Source organism: Excalfactoria chinensis, chromosome 1 (assembly GCF_039878825.1).
Source record: "Excalfactoria chinensis isolate bCotChi1 chromosome 1, bCotChi1.hap2, whole genome shotgun sequence".
NCBI lineage: Eukaryota > Metazoa > Chordata > Aves > Galliformes > Phasianidae > Excalfactoria > Excalfactoria chinensis.
The window spans coordinates 118,010,726-118,028,833 of record NC_092825.1 but is presented as its reverse complement, the minus strand read 5'-3'; the positions used below and the strand labels follow the sequence as shown (position 1 = coordinate 118,028,833).

The window sequence follows — 18,108 nt, the reverse complement described above, 5'->3', positions numbered from 1 at the left end:
CTCTTTGTGAGTCATTACATACTCTGAGACTGCACATGGTTCAGGCCATCAGTAAGGATTCAATCCTGTGGGAGTCAACAGGCCAAAGCTCTCAGCTAATTGCAGAGCACGCTGCATGCTCCCCAGCCCCAAACACAGCACGGTCCTCCAGTTATGTGATGGGGAAAAGGCACAGTTGCTACAAGAAAACATTTTCCACTACTAAGCCCTCCACGCTGATCACTTGAACAGCTTCTGGTTGCTCAGGACATCTGCCAGACTGCAATCTGCTGCAGTGAGAAGGCAGCCCTAAGGGACAGTGTAATTCTTAACGCATCTGCCTCCTGGGAAATAGCACTGGGTCCCTGCTCCCCTTCCTCTGGCTTGGGGCTGTGATCTGTGCCACTAAAGGCTGAGCTCCAGCTGTTTGTTTATTTCATTATGCTGCTGTGACTTTTAACCATTTCTTACACTTATCCACATCCCGGTGGGGAGCAGTGAGAGGAATGAGGATGACAGAAAATATATCCCTGATGTGGCTGGTAGCACCTAATGCTACCTGGGGCACTCTAGGGCCACTTGGGATTAAAATATAAAGGTTTAAATGGGAGGGCAATGAAGCAAATCCCATCACTAATGTTTTATGAGAAATACATTAGTATATTGAGAAGAAGATTACCTGTAAGATAATCAAGGCATTCCAACAATTTCTTCTCCCTGGTAAAATCAAGTGCGAAAGTATCAAAAGTATCGTTGAGATTAATTTCAGGAATTAGAACCTGGGAGGATGCAGTTGCCATGGAAACCCTATAATGAAAAGGAAAGGCTTTTTAGTACATCCAAAGATGCGACAGCTTTTACAACAAAGTAGGACGTAATCATCACAATCACTATCAATTCTCCAAAAGCTTGACAAATATTTTACGAGTATTTTATTTATACCAGCTGTTAGGAGTTTCTCCTGCCACTTTTACTTTTGGAAGTAAAGGTCTCTTGGTACTTAGCTTTTGTCTAATGTGCAGCATTAGGTAAGTTTTTAATAAAATACAGACTGAGCAACACTATACTTAGAACTGCTCCTTCCAGTCCTTTCCTGAACCAAAGTAGCATTAGCACAATTTTTATCTGTGTTTTAAGTGATTCTGACAGATGCTGCATCTCTCCCAGCCCCCTTTTTTTTCCCCATGCAGTTCCTTGCTACAGGCGTTTCTTCACAGTGCTGTCTCAAGGGCTTGCTGCAGATCACCATGTCTCCTCAGCTGTTTAGCACAGCACACTGCTGTTAAATACAAAAAGCACAGGGAAAGATAAAACCAATAGATGTCAGCACAGTTTATTTTTGAACAGCTTTTCCCTGCAAAGCCTCTGTGCATACTTCCTTCAAACTAAAGGGTTTCCTTGTCTACCTCATTTCAGAAGCTATATCCAGTTTTTGTTTGTCTACCAGCAAGAGCATTAAAAAATGAACTTTCAGAAGAAAGCCACCAACAGTATTTACTTTTTGGATCCTTCAGTCTGACGTCTCAAAACATTTGTTACCGCATAGCTGAATACTGGAAATACTGACAGAAAATTCAGGAGAGAATTCTGCAAAGAGGTTATTAAACCTCATGTTATACAACAGAAAATTGTTTTGGTTTGGAGAAAAACACAAAACCACGAGCACAATATATGCCACTTATTTGTCAGTCACAAGGTGTCAGGTCAAAATGTTTTCATTGCCTCAATTAACAGTTTCCCACATTGGAGCATTTCATTGTAGATGTGACTGAAAAGGCTGCGAGCCAACACTTGCTAAGAAATACATTTTCAAGTATTTTAGGAATTCAGTTGGAAAAGTAAAAAACTGAGCTGCATTTCTTATTGTCTTCTACATGGCTTCCAAAGACTGACCTACAGAGTCAATAGTCTTAGTCAATAATTCTTGCCGTGAAGTTTTCAGCACTGTTTCTCTATGAAACTGATGTTGTTTCTTCCCTGTCCCTCTCACTCCCATGTAGTTCACCTGCAGTTGCAGTTGTGCTGTCTTGTTTCTAAATCTAGTAGAGAAACAAGACATATGCTTCTTGTAGGGCCATATGTCTCTAGCAGGGCAGACTCAGCCTGACACACACCTCCAAAAAATCAGCAATGGCCTTACTAAAAACCCAGCAAGCAGATACGTAATGTGGAAAGTTTCTCTGAAGAAGACTCTTTTGGGACAATACAAAGAATGCACTGTGATTAAGTGTGCTAAAGTCAGTTTTTGATGGTTCACCATTTCAAAGATCATTTTAGATTTAGAGGAATTAATTTCCTCCTGTACTTTCTACTTGCTCCATCTGACACTGTACTTGGCTGTAGAGGGGTTTTCTAGAATAAATTCAGTTCACCCATTGTAAATAATCCATGATATAAATCATTGTAGTGTGTGTAATATCTTTGCTATATATAGTTTCCTGTTGTGCTTACAAAAGAGAATATTATACTACAATTACTTGGAAATATATGTACGAAGAAATGCAATGAGCATAGTTTCAGAAGACTGTTTCAGCTCCAGGAGTTCAGGACCCTGGTGAGACTGTTACACCAGTAGTCTGAGTGCAAATGAAATATTGCTCACCACATGTGAACTAAGAGAGCTTCTATTCTACAAACTTGTAATGAGAAACCCAGTGTTTTTGGTTTGTGTATAAATTGATTAAAACAGCTTTGGTGAAAACAGATATTCTAGGAATCCACATACAGTGCTCCAGAGTAAGCGGCTTGCCTAAAAGCAAGGAATTTCATGATCTGGACTAGGTCAAAATTGGCCTAGTTGTGAAGGTACAATGTGAACTCAGGCAGTGATAAAAAGAAAAGCAAAATTAAAAAGCTGAACAAATTAAGATGCTTTATTATAGTTTTCTTAATCGTCACAGGTATGTGCTCCTTCTTTTGTTTTTCTTGCTAATGGCTAAACAGAGGATAATTCCAATTGAATTTAATCAGAAATCACTGTTGATGTTCAGTGGGAACGTTTCAGCCTTCACAGCATTATCCCAAAAACCAGACTGAATTTTCTGACAGCACAGGTTCCGTTACTTTTGATATATCTGAAAAAGAGCAAGGATGCTAGAAGTAGCAGAACCCAGAACAGTAGCCTCCATATCTTCCAGACATCCAAGTTGTTAAGCCCGCAACTATTTAAGTGGGCTACCTGAGATGTTCATCGTATGTTCTCAAAGCTACACATTTCCATAGAACCAGAAAATAATATAATATCATGAGTTGGAAGGGACTCATAAGGATCATGAAGCCCAATTCCTAGTTTTGTTACTTTGCTCCTCACTGTTTTGTAAGACTATGTCAAATTTCTCCCAAGGGAATGCACTGGCTCCCTTAATTCTTTCTGAATCTATGAACTTTTCTAACTGTTCTAATTCTTATTTCACACCCTTTCTTGACTAGTTCTCTTTTCAAAGGGATGTTCTGATTTAGCATTACAGCAAGGTCTTCCACTGTCTAGTACAGCACGAAGTGGTGTTACTGGGGGATGCAGCAACTCATCCTCCCTTCTTTGACCACCTTGTCACAGTGGTGGGACACAGCAACACAGCCACCTAACTGCATGAAATTGAGGTTCTCCTGCTTATTGAGAGGAACGTATTTACCTTTCGGTGATGTTTTTAGCAGTTTGCAGGAAGCGAGCGTGATCGTTCTCCTTCAGCGACTGCTCAGCCTGAGAGATGAGGGATGTTGAGCGCTCAATGCACTGTTTGCAGTTTGCAATCTGCTGAGCCAGTTTTCTCAACCTCACCACCTTGTGCGGAAACATAAGAAAGCAGTCACTTCTCTAAGGTCACAAATCATATTACATTTGCACTTCTGAGGCAGAACAGACATGGAAAGGGGGACCCAAGATAAATAGCTTCTTTCACACCAGTTTGATGGTGACTGCCTTCCACTAGCAAAATTTTCCACATGGAAAACAACAGAGGAGAGCCAAAACAACCACAGCTGGCTTAACTTCCAACAGAAGAAACGTCATTTCCTGGTACTTTCTGCTTACATGATAACTAAAGGCTATTTAGATAACCATTTCCCTGAAGTAAAGAGATCAGTCTCAATGTCAGCTTACAGATTGCATATATATATATATATATACGTATATATATATATATACGTATATATATATATATATTTGTATTACTGAGGTAAATTTCATAAAAAATTATCTGAAAATAAAACGAGAAAAAAAAAGACTGTTGATTTCTACCAACGATACATGCCTGCCCTTCTTATTACAAGCTTTTAGTGAAACAAGGTGGTTTTCTGGGAGGTATTTTTAACCAGACAAAAGCACAGTAGTACTGAAGAGATGATTATTATTACTGAAAACATACGTGCTGGAGATAAACACAGTGGATGTGACTGTAATCACTAGCTGAAAGGTTAGGAAGGGGCACAGTCAGTTTCCCATTTAAAGACAATGTTGGCTAACAAAACTCATAGTTCCTGAAAGGTCTGGGAGTCCCTCCCTTTGTTATCACACAAGGATTGCTGCTACTTCATGGTTTGAACAGGAGTAAGAAAAAGGAAGGAAATGAAATAATCTTAAGTTTAGAAAGGCATTAAGACTCAGTTACAAAAAAATGAGTAAACTAAACAGTATGTGTATTAGCAAAAAACTGCATGCTTATAGTCATGATAGAGTTCTAAATCTTGGGAATTATGGCATGAACTTTGAAGTTGTTGAGTGTAATTTCAGTTATAATTGTGACAGGAGTTTCACGTTCTAAGCAGGAATGTACCTTAGTGCTCCTACATGAAAATTAAAGTCCGCAGGAAAAGAAATACTTTGGAAAACTTTCAAAAATAAATCACTGTCCAAACAATTAGTGTTCTGTGACATTGGCATTTCATTTAAGGGTAGAAGAAATAAAGATAAAAATGCAGGAAAAGCATACAGATTTTGAGAATGCCCCTGTCATGATCTGGCTTTCCCACAGTTCAAGTGTTCAGTAGCCCAGTGCCTTGGAGGCCTTTCCCTGAGCTTCCTCCAGTTTGTTCCTGTCTTTCCGTGCTTGAAATCCAAACCCAGATACAATAACTAAATGAGGTCTACTAAAGTACTAAAGTTTAGGCTGCTATGCACCTAGATGTACAATTACACTGAGAAAAACTCAATAATCGAAGTACTTTCACAATTACTCATCTGAATAAGGGAATAGTCTCTAGATCCCAGCTTTTCATAAAAACATTGGGAGGTGGAGATAGATATTGGGAATGGGAATGGTTCAACTGATAGTTCCAAGGAGAAGAAAATATTTTTTCCAATTGTGCATTTAAGCAGAGATCACAGTTTGGCTACACCAGTTTAACCAGAGAAAGGTAGACTGCAGTAATAGGTCACCTCTTCATTTAAGTATTAATAATAAAAAAAGAATGCATGAAGTGATATAAATGTTACCTCGTGAGCTTTTACCATTTAGAGGACATGCCATGAGTTTCAAGGTCTACATATGGTCCAGTTTTTGTTGTTGTTGTTGTTGATTTGATTTTTCAATTGACAAATGATCGTAAACATCTAAAGGAAAAGTGTCCCCTCCCTCTGTCCATAGAGGCAGGAATGACCTCTGCACTAAAATTATCTTGTCTATTTAAGTGTTCTTCCTGCTAAGTGCTCAGTTGGGTTTTATAGGTTTTAGGTGATAAGTGAGATTGAGGAAGGAGATGCACTCCATTGTGAGACTGGTATGTCTGAATGTGCAGCCCTGCAGTCTTAGCTAGAACGGTACTTGAGTGTTTTCATCTCTGTAGCCTTCACTATGGTTTCCTAGAAAAATCTGCCAGCCTTTGCCTTCCAGAAAGACTATGGAGAGAAGTCACTGCCTGCTCTAAAAGAAGCTGATTTTCCTGTGGTTTTTCAGATTTTCTGGCCAATAGAGAGCTCTCTGGACACTGTAATTCTTAGCAAAGTTTTGTGACTACTATGGTATATACATAAATGCTCAGAAAAGTCAAGCCTAATTCTCACTTTAAGAGCAGATTAAAAACTAATCTTAATTCTCCATCTAGCTCAGCATCTAGTTTCAATTAGGCCAGTAGTGAAAGCACCAGTCTAGGAAATAACACATTCTCAGAGGACTGACTCAGCCAGCAGCAGTCTGTGGCTCACGGATGTCCTGAACCTAAAGTGGCATTGCAGCATTTCATTTTGCATTGTTGTTATTGTTATTGCTGTTTTTGTTCTCTGATTTTTCTTCAGTTTGTTTTTCTTTCATGAGTTAGTCCAAAAGTCTCTTGACTCCATGAATCTTTCAGCATCTACAGCGTTCTGAGGAAACACATTCCAGACCTAAACTGGCCTTTCAGTGGTACCACTTTTTATTAAACAAAGTAGAACACAGAATGGGGATATATTCTGATATCAGCAGGATTCACATACATTTGAACATCAGAATACATGTTCACAAGCAATCTATTTTTAAAAATCAACTAGTGAAGCATAAATCCAAAATAAGGGAAAGATTTCTACTTCACTGAATGCACAGCTGGTCTCAATACACAGGGGAACACAGTTGAAACAATAATTCAAAAGGCCATCATTTCCATGTATAAGGGAATTACATTTTGCTAACAGCATGAGGAAATTCAGGTTCTGTCACACAATGTACAGGACCTGTAGTTTCAAACATGTTTAAGTCAGCCCTTGCCCACAGGCTTTTCATTTCAAGTTAATTGGAATAGCTTGACAGCTGAATGAACCATTTAACCTGCTCTTGACTTTGTTCCTTTCCTGAGTCTTTCCCACACAAGAAGAGTTTATATTTGACTTGGTTAGTTTAGCAGTTAAAGAGTAAACACCATGTACCAAGCAAATAAGAATGTTAATTTGACTCTAGTGTGGTTCTGAGTTAACAGGTAGCTAGCTCAATGCGTTGAAACTTGAATATCAGAGATTTTACTGCTCAGTATGTTTGCCATGAATAATCATCATAACTCAGTAATTAGAAATGTGTAGCAAGTAGTGTGGCACTCTGTGAAAGTGAAAATTTTGGAGATGATAGGCCGTTAAGAATATAGCAGAGGGAAGGAAGCATTAATTACTCCTCTTTTTATTATTATTTACTGACAGTGATATAATTTCAATGTTTATCCCTAAAAATTATGATCGCGTGTAGGAAGAGAAATACTAAATAAAGTCCAACATACTAACCTTAGCTAATTTCATTCCTCTTTACATAAAAAAAAAGTACTGGCCCAGGAGACTTACACATTTTTAAGTACCTGAAGTCAAAAATCTGTAAGCGTAAGGAAGTAATGTTTTTTCTGTGATCTAGAGAAGAAAAGCTGTTACCTTTCCTTCCTTGATTTTGGTTCCAATTATTTGTCGTCTCTGTTGTATTATTTCGATGAGCTGGTCACATTCTTCCATTAGCTTGGTTTCTTGGCGAGATGCATTTACCTACAAAGTAAACCATGTTGATTATCAAAGCCTTTTTTGTTATTTTCATTTTTCTAATTTAAAAGTTGTTATTTCTAAAAAGTTGGTTTTCACTTGTTTTCCAGTGCTGTTCTGTGTATAGTTTATATATTGTTTTGATTTTCCTGTCTTGGACTTTGTAAAATACTGAAACATGACATAATCTTTTATTTGTATGTTTTCCAAGAGATGGGACTTGAGAATAAGTCCCCATCTTATTTCTAACTCTAGTGAGAAAAGCCTGTTCCTACAATGACTGAGTGATGTCAGTTATGTCCGACAGGTGTTAGACATGAAAGCTCTTCAGGAGGTGCATAACATATCACAGACTAAAGAAATACATAGGACTGCATGAGTACTCACACATATAAGAGCGCAAGTACTGGATGACACCGTAACTCTAGCACAGTATCCTGCCTCCATTAGCCGCTAGTGCCATCATCTGATAGCAAGGTTTCTTAAGAAAGCCAAGCATGAATGGTTCTTCCCACAAATACTGACTCATCCTCCAACCAGTTTCAGCCCAGAATCATCTTGATCTAGACACAATTTTTACATCATTATTAATCCTCATAAGAATCATCTTCTGTGGATCTACTAGATTACTGGTTTATCCTCTTGTAATGCTTCTTTTCCACACTGACAAGTCTGATGTGATTCAGTTTTTCTTTGCACAAAAGGCATTCCATACTTTCAATCACTCTTGCTTCCTTCTCTGAAACTTTGCCAGGTCTGCCATTTCCTTTTTGATATGAGAAACAGAACTATACTACACGCTCAAAGTGCAAACTATGGAGTTATACACTGACAATGTATGTTCACTACTTTGGCTTGATTGCTTTCACTAGTGATTCCTAATGTTTGATTTGTGGAATTTAACATTTGAAAACATAACATTTAACTATTTTCAGTATCCACACAGTGGTTTGTGAAAGATTTAAGGAACCAGAGACCCAAGTGACATTACTCAGTCATGTGTATGAAATGTCTTCTTTATCAGCGCTACTTTGATGACAAATCAGAATATAACTGTGCTGATGCAGACATAATAAGAGCTTCCAAAACTGCTTTTAGCACCAAAAAAAGCAACAAAGAATACTAGTTTTCCATGGAAAATGTTGACTTTCTGTCAAAAAATAAGCAAACTTGAAATAGAAATGTTTTGTATTTCAGATGAAAATGCTTTCTTTTTGAAAGAGACTGATTTTTTTTCAGTGGAAAGTCAACACCTTGTATGACAAGCAAAAGGTACCTCCCCACCAGCAGTAGCACGTGTTGCGTAAATAAAGAGTTTAGGGAAAAATAAAAAAGGTGAAAAGTCCTTATTATACCTACAATTGAAAAAAACAAAAGGAGTTATTTCAGAGTTGAGCTTCCACGCCCACTTTGCTAAGAGAGTAAAGCAGCCTTTAATCCTGGCCAATTTCTCCTAGAACTACACTACATCAGATTTCCATTGGATTAGTAGAGCTAGTGGAGAACCAGAATAGCAAATAGTTCCAGGTGAAAACTAACTATATTTCCCCTCCTTGGTTATTTTTTTCAGTCCAATGAACACCTTGAACTGTCTCAGCTTTCTTCTTTTTTTTTCCAACTATGTTTTTAAACATGCACTTACCTGTAAGCAAATGCCTATGTGTCTAAGTTTAGGCCAGGAACAATTTTATAAATACCTCCTTATTTATAATACATTGTGTCCTCTGGGCAAAGAGGGAACTTGTTTACAAAGACCTGCTTTCATTAAGATTTCAGATTATCTTCCTCAAGCCTTTATAAAGTTAAAATTTAGTCACATATTTCATTGGCTTAAATATTAGTTATGCTGTCAGGGTTATGAAGAGAAAATAAATTCATTTCTGGAAGGGGACAGATGGTACTGAAAATTCTGAAGAATGCTGCACATAGAAGTTGAAGAAGTAGAAAATACTTTCACCATGCAGTTTTTGTTGCCTGTTTATGTGTTCCCACCAGCAATGTTCTCCATCTGGCTTCCCATCAGAGTCCACCATTGAGCATTGAGCAGCTCACCCACAGCCTCTGACAGTGCATTCATCTCTCCACTCATAGCCTACAGAGTCTAGAACTAGTCAACTAAAATATCAAGCTTAATGAAAGGCCAAAAATTGGGTTGTGTGAAAGCTGTCCTTCCTATTCCACCTCTTATCATCATCCCACATGACCAGCTGTATAACACGTTCTGGTCAAGCACAGTACTTTGGTGTGAAATCTTGCAGAGCTGTTTTCAACAAGGTGTCCAACACAAAAATCTCCCCTACCAACACCTATTTCACTAGTGGACTGAAATTCCACCAAGGGGGTGAATCTCAAATGGGCTCAGTCAAGGGGCAACAATCCCATTCGCTATACACGGATGCAACTCTTTTTACTTCAATACCAAGATTTGTTCATGCCTGTGCTGACTTTGGCACTGAATTGCTCTAACATTGCATAGGACTTTTGAGTAGCTTCCACTCAATGTGTTACTTCTATCAACACTTATGTCATGAATGTGTTTGTGTGGTGGACCTGAGTAGTATTTGGGGTGACTTTCATGATAGAGAGAGTTCAGAAAAGTTAAGTCAGCAGCATTTCATTAATGCCCAGATGGTTTGAAAAATAATGTACTAATTAAATTTTAAATTAAGAAACTCTAGACTAAGAAAAATGAAATGCTTGGAAGAAAGCTTTGAATTTCTTACACACTGTCTGCAGACTTCTCTTTTTCCTTTGAAATCTGAAAAGTATACTCTTTTATAAACTTCATTTGAAGACATTTCCAATGTTATAGTTTGCATGAGCTTATTAAAACTGGAAGGAATATTTCCAAAACTATTTTATATGTCTGAGCCTTACACGAAAAAAGAAAACAACATTTAATTTGGGGGCTTTTCTCAAGCTGAAATACTCCTTAATCAAAATTTCATCCTAGAAGGCCTCTGAATCGGTAATAGCTTCATAATTGAGCACATGCCTAACTTTAAGTGCAGCATATTAGCTACAGCCCTAAAGGGACTACTTGTGAGATTAACACTGAATATTATTTACTTGTGTATTTCTGAGGAGTCATATATCAGACCAAAGAGCCAGAGGCATGGAACAGGGCTCTGCTGTACAGGTGCTACAGAAATACCAGAATAAGACTTTGCCTTCTGCTTGAGTCCTTTGATGAACAGCAACCTTGACAATAACTTCCAGCTGGGACTGGCCAAGGAATGCAAGTTCTGTCTGATGAAAATATCTGGGGTTTTATGTTCTATATTTTTCCACATTAAAAACAAGCTTTCTTTCCAAAGAGTTCATTGAAAAAAGACCAAGAGACTCATTCGAAAAGACTGGGCTTGTGGGAGGCTCTGAATCATGCAGAGAACAGAATTAATTCAGTGCATTCTCCATCCAGGATGAGTATCAGTTCTTAAATACAGGATTTTCATTGTCCAAGAGTTTATGCTGGACTTGGAGACAACTTTCTGTTGAAAATGCCACTGATATCAACGCACGTAATTCTGGCATTAGAAAACTCCTCAGAAATCCATAACCATAACTATATTAAACCTAAAGTATTGTTGTTTTGTTGGTATCACTTTAAAAATCTTCTCTTCCACACCACAAAACTTTTGAAAGGAGGTCTTGTTAGGATTTAGTGATGTTATGACATTTTCCACAACAAAATAAACTAGAAAGGACTTAGTTTAGTCCTTTTCCTTTCATGGGTAGTTTATTTCTACTTCCCAAACATCTTAATACCTCAGAAAACTAGCTGAAAAAAACCCAGTCAGAAATCTTTCCAGGTTTTCCAGACAGATGGATACGGTCTAATGGTCTAAGCCTCAAGGAGTGGGTATTAAACAACAGAGAAATAGGGTTTCCTCACATCTCTGACAGGGAGCTGGAAACCACGAGCCCTCCTGACCCAAAGGGGAAAACAGGCCAGCTGCTCCCAGCTCCACAAGCTGAGAACCGCACTGGAAAGCATTCTATGCTCTGTAGAGGCTTCCTAGGCTTTCATCTTCAGAGACCTGAGTTAAATTGCAGCTTAGGTCATAAGAAAATGAAAATGGTGGTTTCAAAGTCCCCAGCAGATGTTTGGGAAATCACAAAACTGTAATGCCGCTTGTGGTTCAAGGTTACAGGAAAGCTTCTATGGTTAATTCAATAGCAGAGTGCCATAGGACTAAATTCACATTATGAAAACTAATATACCAGAATCAAAGGATATTTTAGTATCTCAGCAGACTTTTTTTCCACGGGAGCAAAACTCTCCCTCTGGGCAAGGCAACTTTATCTACAAGTGCAAATGCTTAAGTCCATTGGCAAATAATCCCAAAATGACAAACAAAATAAGACACTCTAAGAGGTTGCCTGTTTTTTTAAGACTGTACTGACTGGGATAAATTAATTGAAATGAGAGTAATTTTTATTCACTAGTCCTCCATTAGTTGTACAAACTTAAATAAAGTAGGTTGTAGAAAGATCTCTGGAAAGTGAGGTATGTGTTTAGGTTTTAGCTTTCCTATTTGAAAATGGTCTATGTGCCTCAAAATGCCACAGGCATGGCCATCCAGGTAAGCAAAGAATATCAGCTTTTCTTCATGGGTGTGAGTTGATGGTTACAGAATTAATATTTATGCATAAATAAACAAAAATAAAAGAGAAAAAGAAAAACAAATTGCAATAATCCTGCTTAACAACCAATGCTTTATCGCCACATATTTCTTTCTCTTCAGGTTTTAAGCCTGAATTCCTGGCCAGAAATTCTTTCCTTTCGTATCCCTATTTGATAATACAGGTTATTCAATTTACTTTTGTAGAGCAAAAGCAACTCTTAGACTAAAGCTTTTTCAGATTTTATCAAGTCTAAGAGTAAAACTGATTTTATCTACTGTGACAAACTGTGCCTTTGGAAATATGTGATATTAATCAGCTTGCCATCTGAAAGGATCAACTACAACTGCTTTAGACTAAATTGGTGCAAGAGAACGGAATGGCCATCTCCCATTTCAAGGTGCCAGAGGCTTTGTTTTTGTTTGCATTCTATGTTTATCTCTATCCTGGGTCTAGAGGCAGTCTCAGTGCAGGTTAAACAAAGGTCAGAACAAAAGTATAGCAACTGACTCTGGCTACCTAGGAATTTGGTGAATGAAGAGCCAATTAGGCAAGGATAGCTATAGATAGCGTTTTGAGTCACACTGATAAGGCTATCTTTCCCAATCTTGACTGAAAGTAAACCTTTTTAGAAGTCTGAAACACTCACATTACTCATTCAAATATTACTTTTAAGTTGTTTTTTTTGTTGCTTTTGTTTTTGATTTTTTTTGGTTCTTTTTGCCTTGCTGTGCTTTGAAGCAGATGGCTGAGAAAAACTAACCAGCAAGGATCCTAGCAGTCTTCCAGTGACATTTACAATCCAATCAGAGAAGCAAAGCAAAACAGAACAAAAACAACACAGAAGTTTCATGGAAAGCAAATTGCTTTCATAAGATTTTCATTAAAAACATTAAACATCTTAAATTCAAATTGTCTGGAAAATTCTAATAAGGAACCTCTCCAGATACAGTGAGGCTGACAGATGACAGACTACGCCTGCTTCAAGAAACCAAGCACCGTTTTATTTATGAAACACAAATGCATGATGCTGAACCTACAGTTAGCCTTTTTCAGCGTAGGAAAGCACAGTGGAAGAAAGATATTGACTGAGAGAAAAAAATGCAGTTTCACAGCTAGGTTAAACTGCTCTGGGATCATACTGCCAGAAAGAAAAGTCTTTCCCCACTTCCCTTCTATGTGCTAAAGGTGGTGCAGCCGCCTGGGGCTTGCACATTGCACTGTCAGAGCAACACAGCTGGGAGGGCAGGAGCAGAGGGGGGCACTTCTGGCTGCAGTGATGTTTAAAACTGGATTAAGCTGCTAGTAAAACCGGCCCTTAGGAGGGATGTATTTTTTCAAGACATGCTAAGAGAGTTAAATTAATCCTTTGGTTTAAGTCATTATTTTTTGCCCTTCCTGTTAATTGATTCTTTGAACCTAAACAATAAAAATATTTGTTTGAATTGAACAATATTTACTTATTTATTGTTCTGATTTTGTTTTTCCTGCTGACACCATGCCTTTGTGTCATGTTGAGCAAAATATTCCACTTGGTTTATTCAGGATAGTAAAACAAAACCAAGTAAGTAATTGCTGAAGTTCAAAGGATGCTGAAGATGAACTCTTGTATCCAGCAGTTCAGTACTTAAAATGCTCATCCAGGATCTGGAGTCTCTGGCCCAGTCCTTAGCATATTTGCTAGAGCAACAATGCCTTTGGTCTTCTTGCTGCTCATTATTGTTCAGCAGCTTCTGTTAGGATAGATAATGGAGAAACCTAGTAGTACTTATTCCTATAAAGGTAAATGGCTCAAAGACAGATCCAAAAAGTAAAAACATTTTGACTGCCTAGTTATGCTCTCAGATGGTAGGCACAAAGCATACCTGCTACCTGTTGTTTTACTTGATGAGTGATGAACAGCGACTGAAATTTACTCTCTAATGCTATGGACAAAGTTCTGCAGGGATGTCAGTCTGATACAAATGTGAACACATACCCACGTATGGGTGTGAGGCAGAGGAAGAGATGGAGGGAATGGGAACTGGTCTTTTTACCAGGCAGTGACTAGTATTCCTACTTAGTTTATACTTACTATTCCTAATAGTTTAAATTTAGTCCATGCAACCCTTATCATAATCACAACTCCAAAAGTTACAAAACAATACATATTCTAGTATATGCCTAATCTGTACATTAAGTGTATGCATAAGTGCTGCAGTTCTAGACACATGTATGTGACCAGTTATGCATTTAATTAGTCATTGGTGAAAGCAATTAAATGTTTCCTTAGGCAAATAATATTTGACTACTAGGCTAGGGCATACTGGGTATGAATTGAGGACATCCTTGAATGAGTATTAATTCTAAAGTATCCATATACTCAGCATGTTTTGTTCGTTTTATTTTCAGGACTTCTCTACTCTTACATAAAATTAGGACACACTGAAGCTTCCTTGACGCTACTTTGAATGAAATCAAGTTTTATGAGAGTGGAGTTAAAGGTTGAAATGAAGCACTTGTAAATCAAAAGTAAATCATGCCACGTATTTCATCTGAACCACATTAACAGATAAAACATCTCCCTCTCATTAGAAACTGTCAGAGGAAAAAAAATGCTATAAACCTTCCTTAGGGTTTCAGGCACATCAAGTTTGCTAATTAATCTTTCATTGAGAAAAATAGCTCCCAGTTTCCTTCAAGTCCTTCTGCCTACTTTAAAAATAAAACAAAAAAGTTACTTCTAGGACTTAAACAGACTACAGCTGCTGAACAAAGAACTTGTATCTTTGCAAAACTAGGAGGCATTAGAACAGGAAAAAAAAGGTTTTCAGTGCAGATACTTTCCATATTACCTACCCTATATATTTCATACTGATGGTAAACACTTTTTAATCCATTGCCCCTTTTCTGTTGTCTAGAAACCCTCACCAGAGTGTAGTTTTTATTCTAGAGCACAAACATTCAGCTATGTATGACTACAAAGGACATTTGCTGCAGTTCAGCCACCAAAATCTACATGAAGGCTTTGCATTAAGATTTGCCTACAGAGAACTTCTCAGTTTACTCAGGCTTTGAATGCAATGAACCCAAATATCAAAAAAGGAGTAAGTGCCATGAAAGTGAAAACATGAGCATCCACTGTTTTTTATTGTAACAGACAAAGCCTCTTCATTGTTTGTGCTTCTTCAGGGAATCACTCTGACAGCTGAGTTCTGATTTTGCTTCCCCTCAAATAGCAGAAATGCTCCATGTATCTCATATAAAAAAGGATGGAGACCACACAGCATCATTAAATTTAAGGAAACCCTCTTGCAGACACAGTCTAAAGAAAAATTTGAATTTTCATTATTTATACTTTTCCCATTTGGCTCATTTCTTTTTGATAAGGCAAGGGGGGAAAAGAGAAGAAAAAAAGAAAAAAGATAAAGATAACAGCAGCCTTTTTGCAGGTGCTGCCATCTTCATCACTTTTGCACGACTGCTGTCACATTGATTTAAAACATGGCTGACTGGTGTAAGTGTTCACTATATGTGCTAAGGACCTTTCAATACACAACTTTGTTCAGGCGATTGCATAACACAGCCATAAAAACACACAAAAACAATTTTTGATTGGGAAGTTTCTGCTGAGATCTAGCCTGCAGCAGATCTTTAGAAGTGAGCTAGAAACTGAACATTTCCATTACAAACAGAAAGCAAAGGAGGCGGCAGTTTGAGGGTTATGCAATTATAGGGAAATGCCTTCCCCTCTTTGTATAGCCAAAAATGATTTTGCAGCAGTGTCCAAAATTTGCTTCCTATGACGTTTGGTGAATTGAAAATAAAACCAAACCAAACAAAAAGATTGAGGTACAGATGTTATAAAACTGTCTACAAGCAAAACCTATTTCCTTTCCCCTCTCCCTTGGATAATTGCTCCAAATTTTCCTCCAGCTGAATTCAGATTGTTTCTGCATAACAGATGAGAGCAGCTTCATGGTACTGACTAAATAATAGATGCTTGATCATACACTTCCTAGAAGAGATGAGAAGAATGTCCAGAAACAATACTGGAAGCATTTAGAAAAATAATAACTGTCCAAAGAGTCTCATGCTCAAACATGTGCCTAATGTCAGTTATGGTCGTGATCTAAAATGCCTGCAGCAAACTCATGCATTCATAACAGCAAAGTGCCTTGCAAACTCTGGCAATTTTAATTTTATAATGATGGTTTTAGACCTGTCCAAGGCCCTTACAAGAAATTTTAGATACACCTATCTGTTACCAACAAAATTCTGCAGCAGTGGAACTCCAGCTAGAGCCTCAACTGCTGTAGAGCACTTATACACAGGCTGTTAATGTATGCCTTTTAAGTTCCTTTCCCCAGCCATCCTCCCCTTAGCTCCAAAATGAAGTAGCTGCTTTCCTGACACACAGAGATGTTTTTATGGACTCTTTGAGACACATGCTGATTTAACCACAGGCTAGAGGGCTCCCTCACTGGGTGAATGTGCATGGAATTAATAGGAAATAATCTACCAGGCCTGGTAGATTGTCCCTGTACATTGCAGGGGAGTTATACTAGATGGTCTTTTGAAGTCCCTTCCAACTCAATTCTATGATTCTATGAAATAGTTATATTTAAGTTTAGAAGCCATTTCTATTCAGTCTTCTCGGTCTGCATAGAAAACTGCATTTTATCATATGAATCAACATACCATTTGTTACAACTGAGCTTGGTGATCCTCATAGAGGAGGAGTACTGGGACTCTGGGGCTCTGCACCCCCTCACAAGTTGTGGAAAGTTGCAGAAAGCAGCCTGGCCAAGGGTGTGAGGTTGTAGACCTGCCATTATCTCCAAGGAAGGAAAACAAAACTTGCCTGATGAACAGCCTTGGGAATTGCAAGAAAAATCAAGAAAGGACAGATGGGATTTCAGAGGAACGGAGAATACAAACACAAGTGTAAAAGAAAACACATGTCAGGAATGAGTTTAGAAAGGGAGTAAAATCAGTGTGCTTGTACGCTTCTAAATAAAAAGAAAGATTTGGGATAGAAAATAATTTTAAGTGTCTGAAGTGTGCAGTTCCCAGGGTGTGGCTCCCACTGAGAAAATGGTATTTTTTTAATTAAGTGTTACCACAAACTAAGTATTAGCACAGACTATACTTTCATACTGGGCACAAAGTCAGTCATCCAGATTTTATAAAACACTTAATAATATCTCAGCTTCACTTAAAGCAGTAAAGACATGTCTGGCTTGATTTATTCACCCAGTTTTTCCTGCTGCTAGGTCCAAAACCACTCACAGGAACCCAAGTCTGGAAGTGGACCCCTCCAGTCTCTCAAGATTAGATCCCACATCAGGATAAACCTTGTCACAAATTGATGAGGTCCATCTAAAAATAGTTAAGATTTACGTCCCCATTGCTGTGACGAAAGGCAGCTCCCAAGTCCCCTCCCTTGCTGCTGGAAATCATCCAGTTTCCAGAGAGTGCACATTGCTGAGTAGTTCCTGCCTGCTAATATGAGAGAAAAGTGAAAATGGTTCTCTTTCTGAAGGGAACATGCTTTAGCTTTGGGACAGAGAATGACAGGATTTAGTTTTTGCTATAGATGAACTTATAATCGCCTGATGAGAAAGATGTGTGGTAAATAATTAATCTGCCATGAAGTCTGTTGCTGGGAAGCCATTAACAGCGCACGTTGTTGATGAGAAACAGTGGCACTATAACAACATTTGGTTTGGCTGGTGAGGATGCATTTATGCAAAAGACACATGGTCTGTATGTTGTTCATTTTAAGAAACATCAGCTCCTGGTCCAAATCAAAAGCCAAAAATGACATTCATTTTTCCTTCCTCGTGACAGCGTTGAGGTTTTTTTGTTTGTTTCCTTAGATGATATTTTCCTTAGACAATGTTTCTAGGTTCTATAAGCACGTATTAATCAGAACAATTGATTTTGATGTACTCCTTGATAAAAATTGGGTAACTTAAACACAAGGACCAGTAACCTCCTTTTCTTCTTTGTTTTTCAAAGTTCACATTATTTGACATAAAACCCCCACAGGCGTCTTCCTTTCACTTGGTTTTAAAATTGGAAAATATAAACCAGCA

General features: G+C 38.0%; 1 protein-coding gene across 5 annotated transcripts in view; it reads right to left on the bottom strand.

The window, feature by feature from the left end:
- Positions 1–18,108, bottom strand: part of MID1 (midline 1) — a 232,209-nt gene that overhangs the window by 20,491 nt on the left and 193,610 nt on the right. For all 5 annotated transcript variants that reach the window (XM_072360744.1, XM_072360736.1, XM_072360731.1 and 2 more), the window contains exons 4-6: positions 7,301–7,408; positions 3,612–3,760; positions 659–786 (exon numbers count right to left, since the gene is read on the bottom strand). In XM_072360744.1, the coding sequence (XP_072216845.1) occupies positions 659–786; positions 3,612–3,760; positions 7,301–7,408 (385 nt within the window). The remainder of the gene's footprint in view (positions 1–658; positions 787–3,611; positions 3,761–7,300; positions 7,409–18,108) is intronic.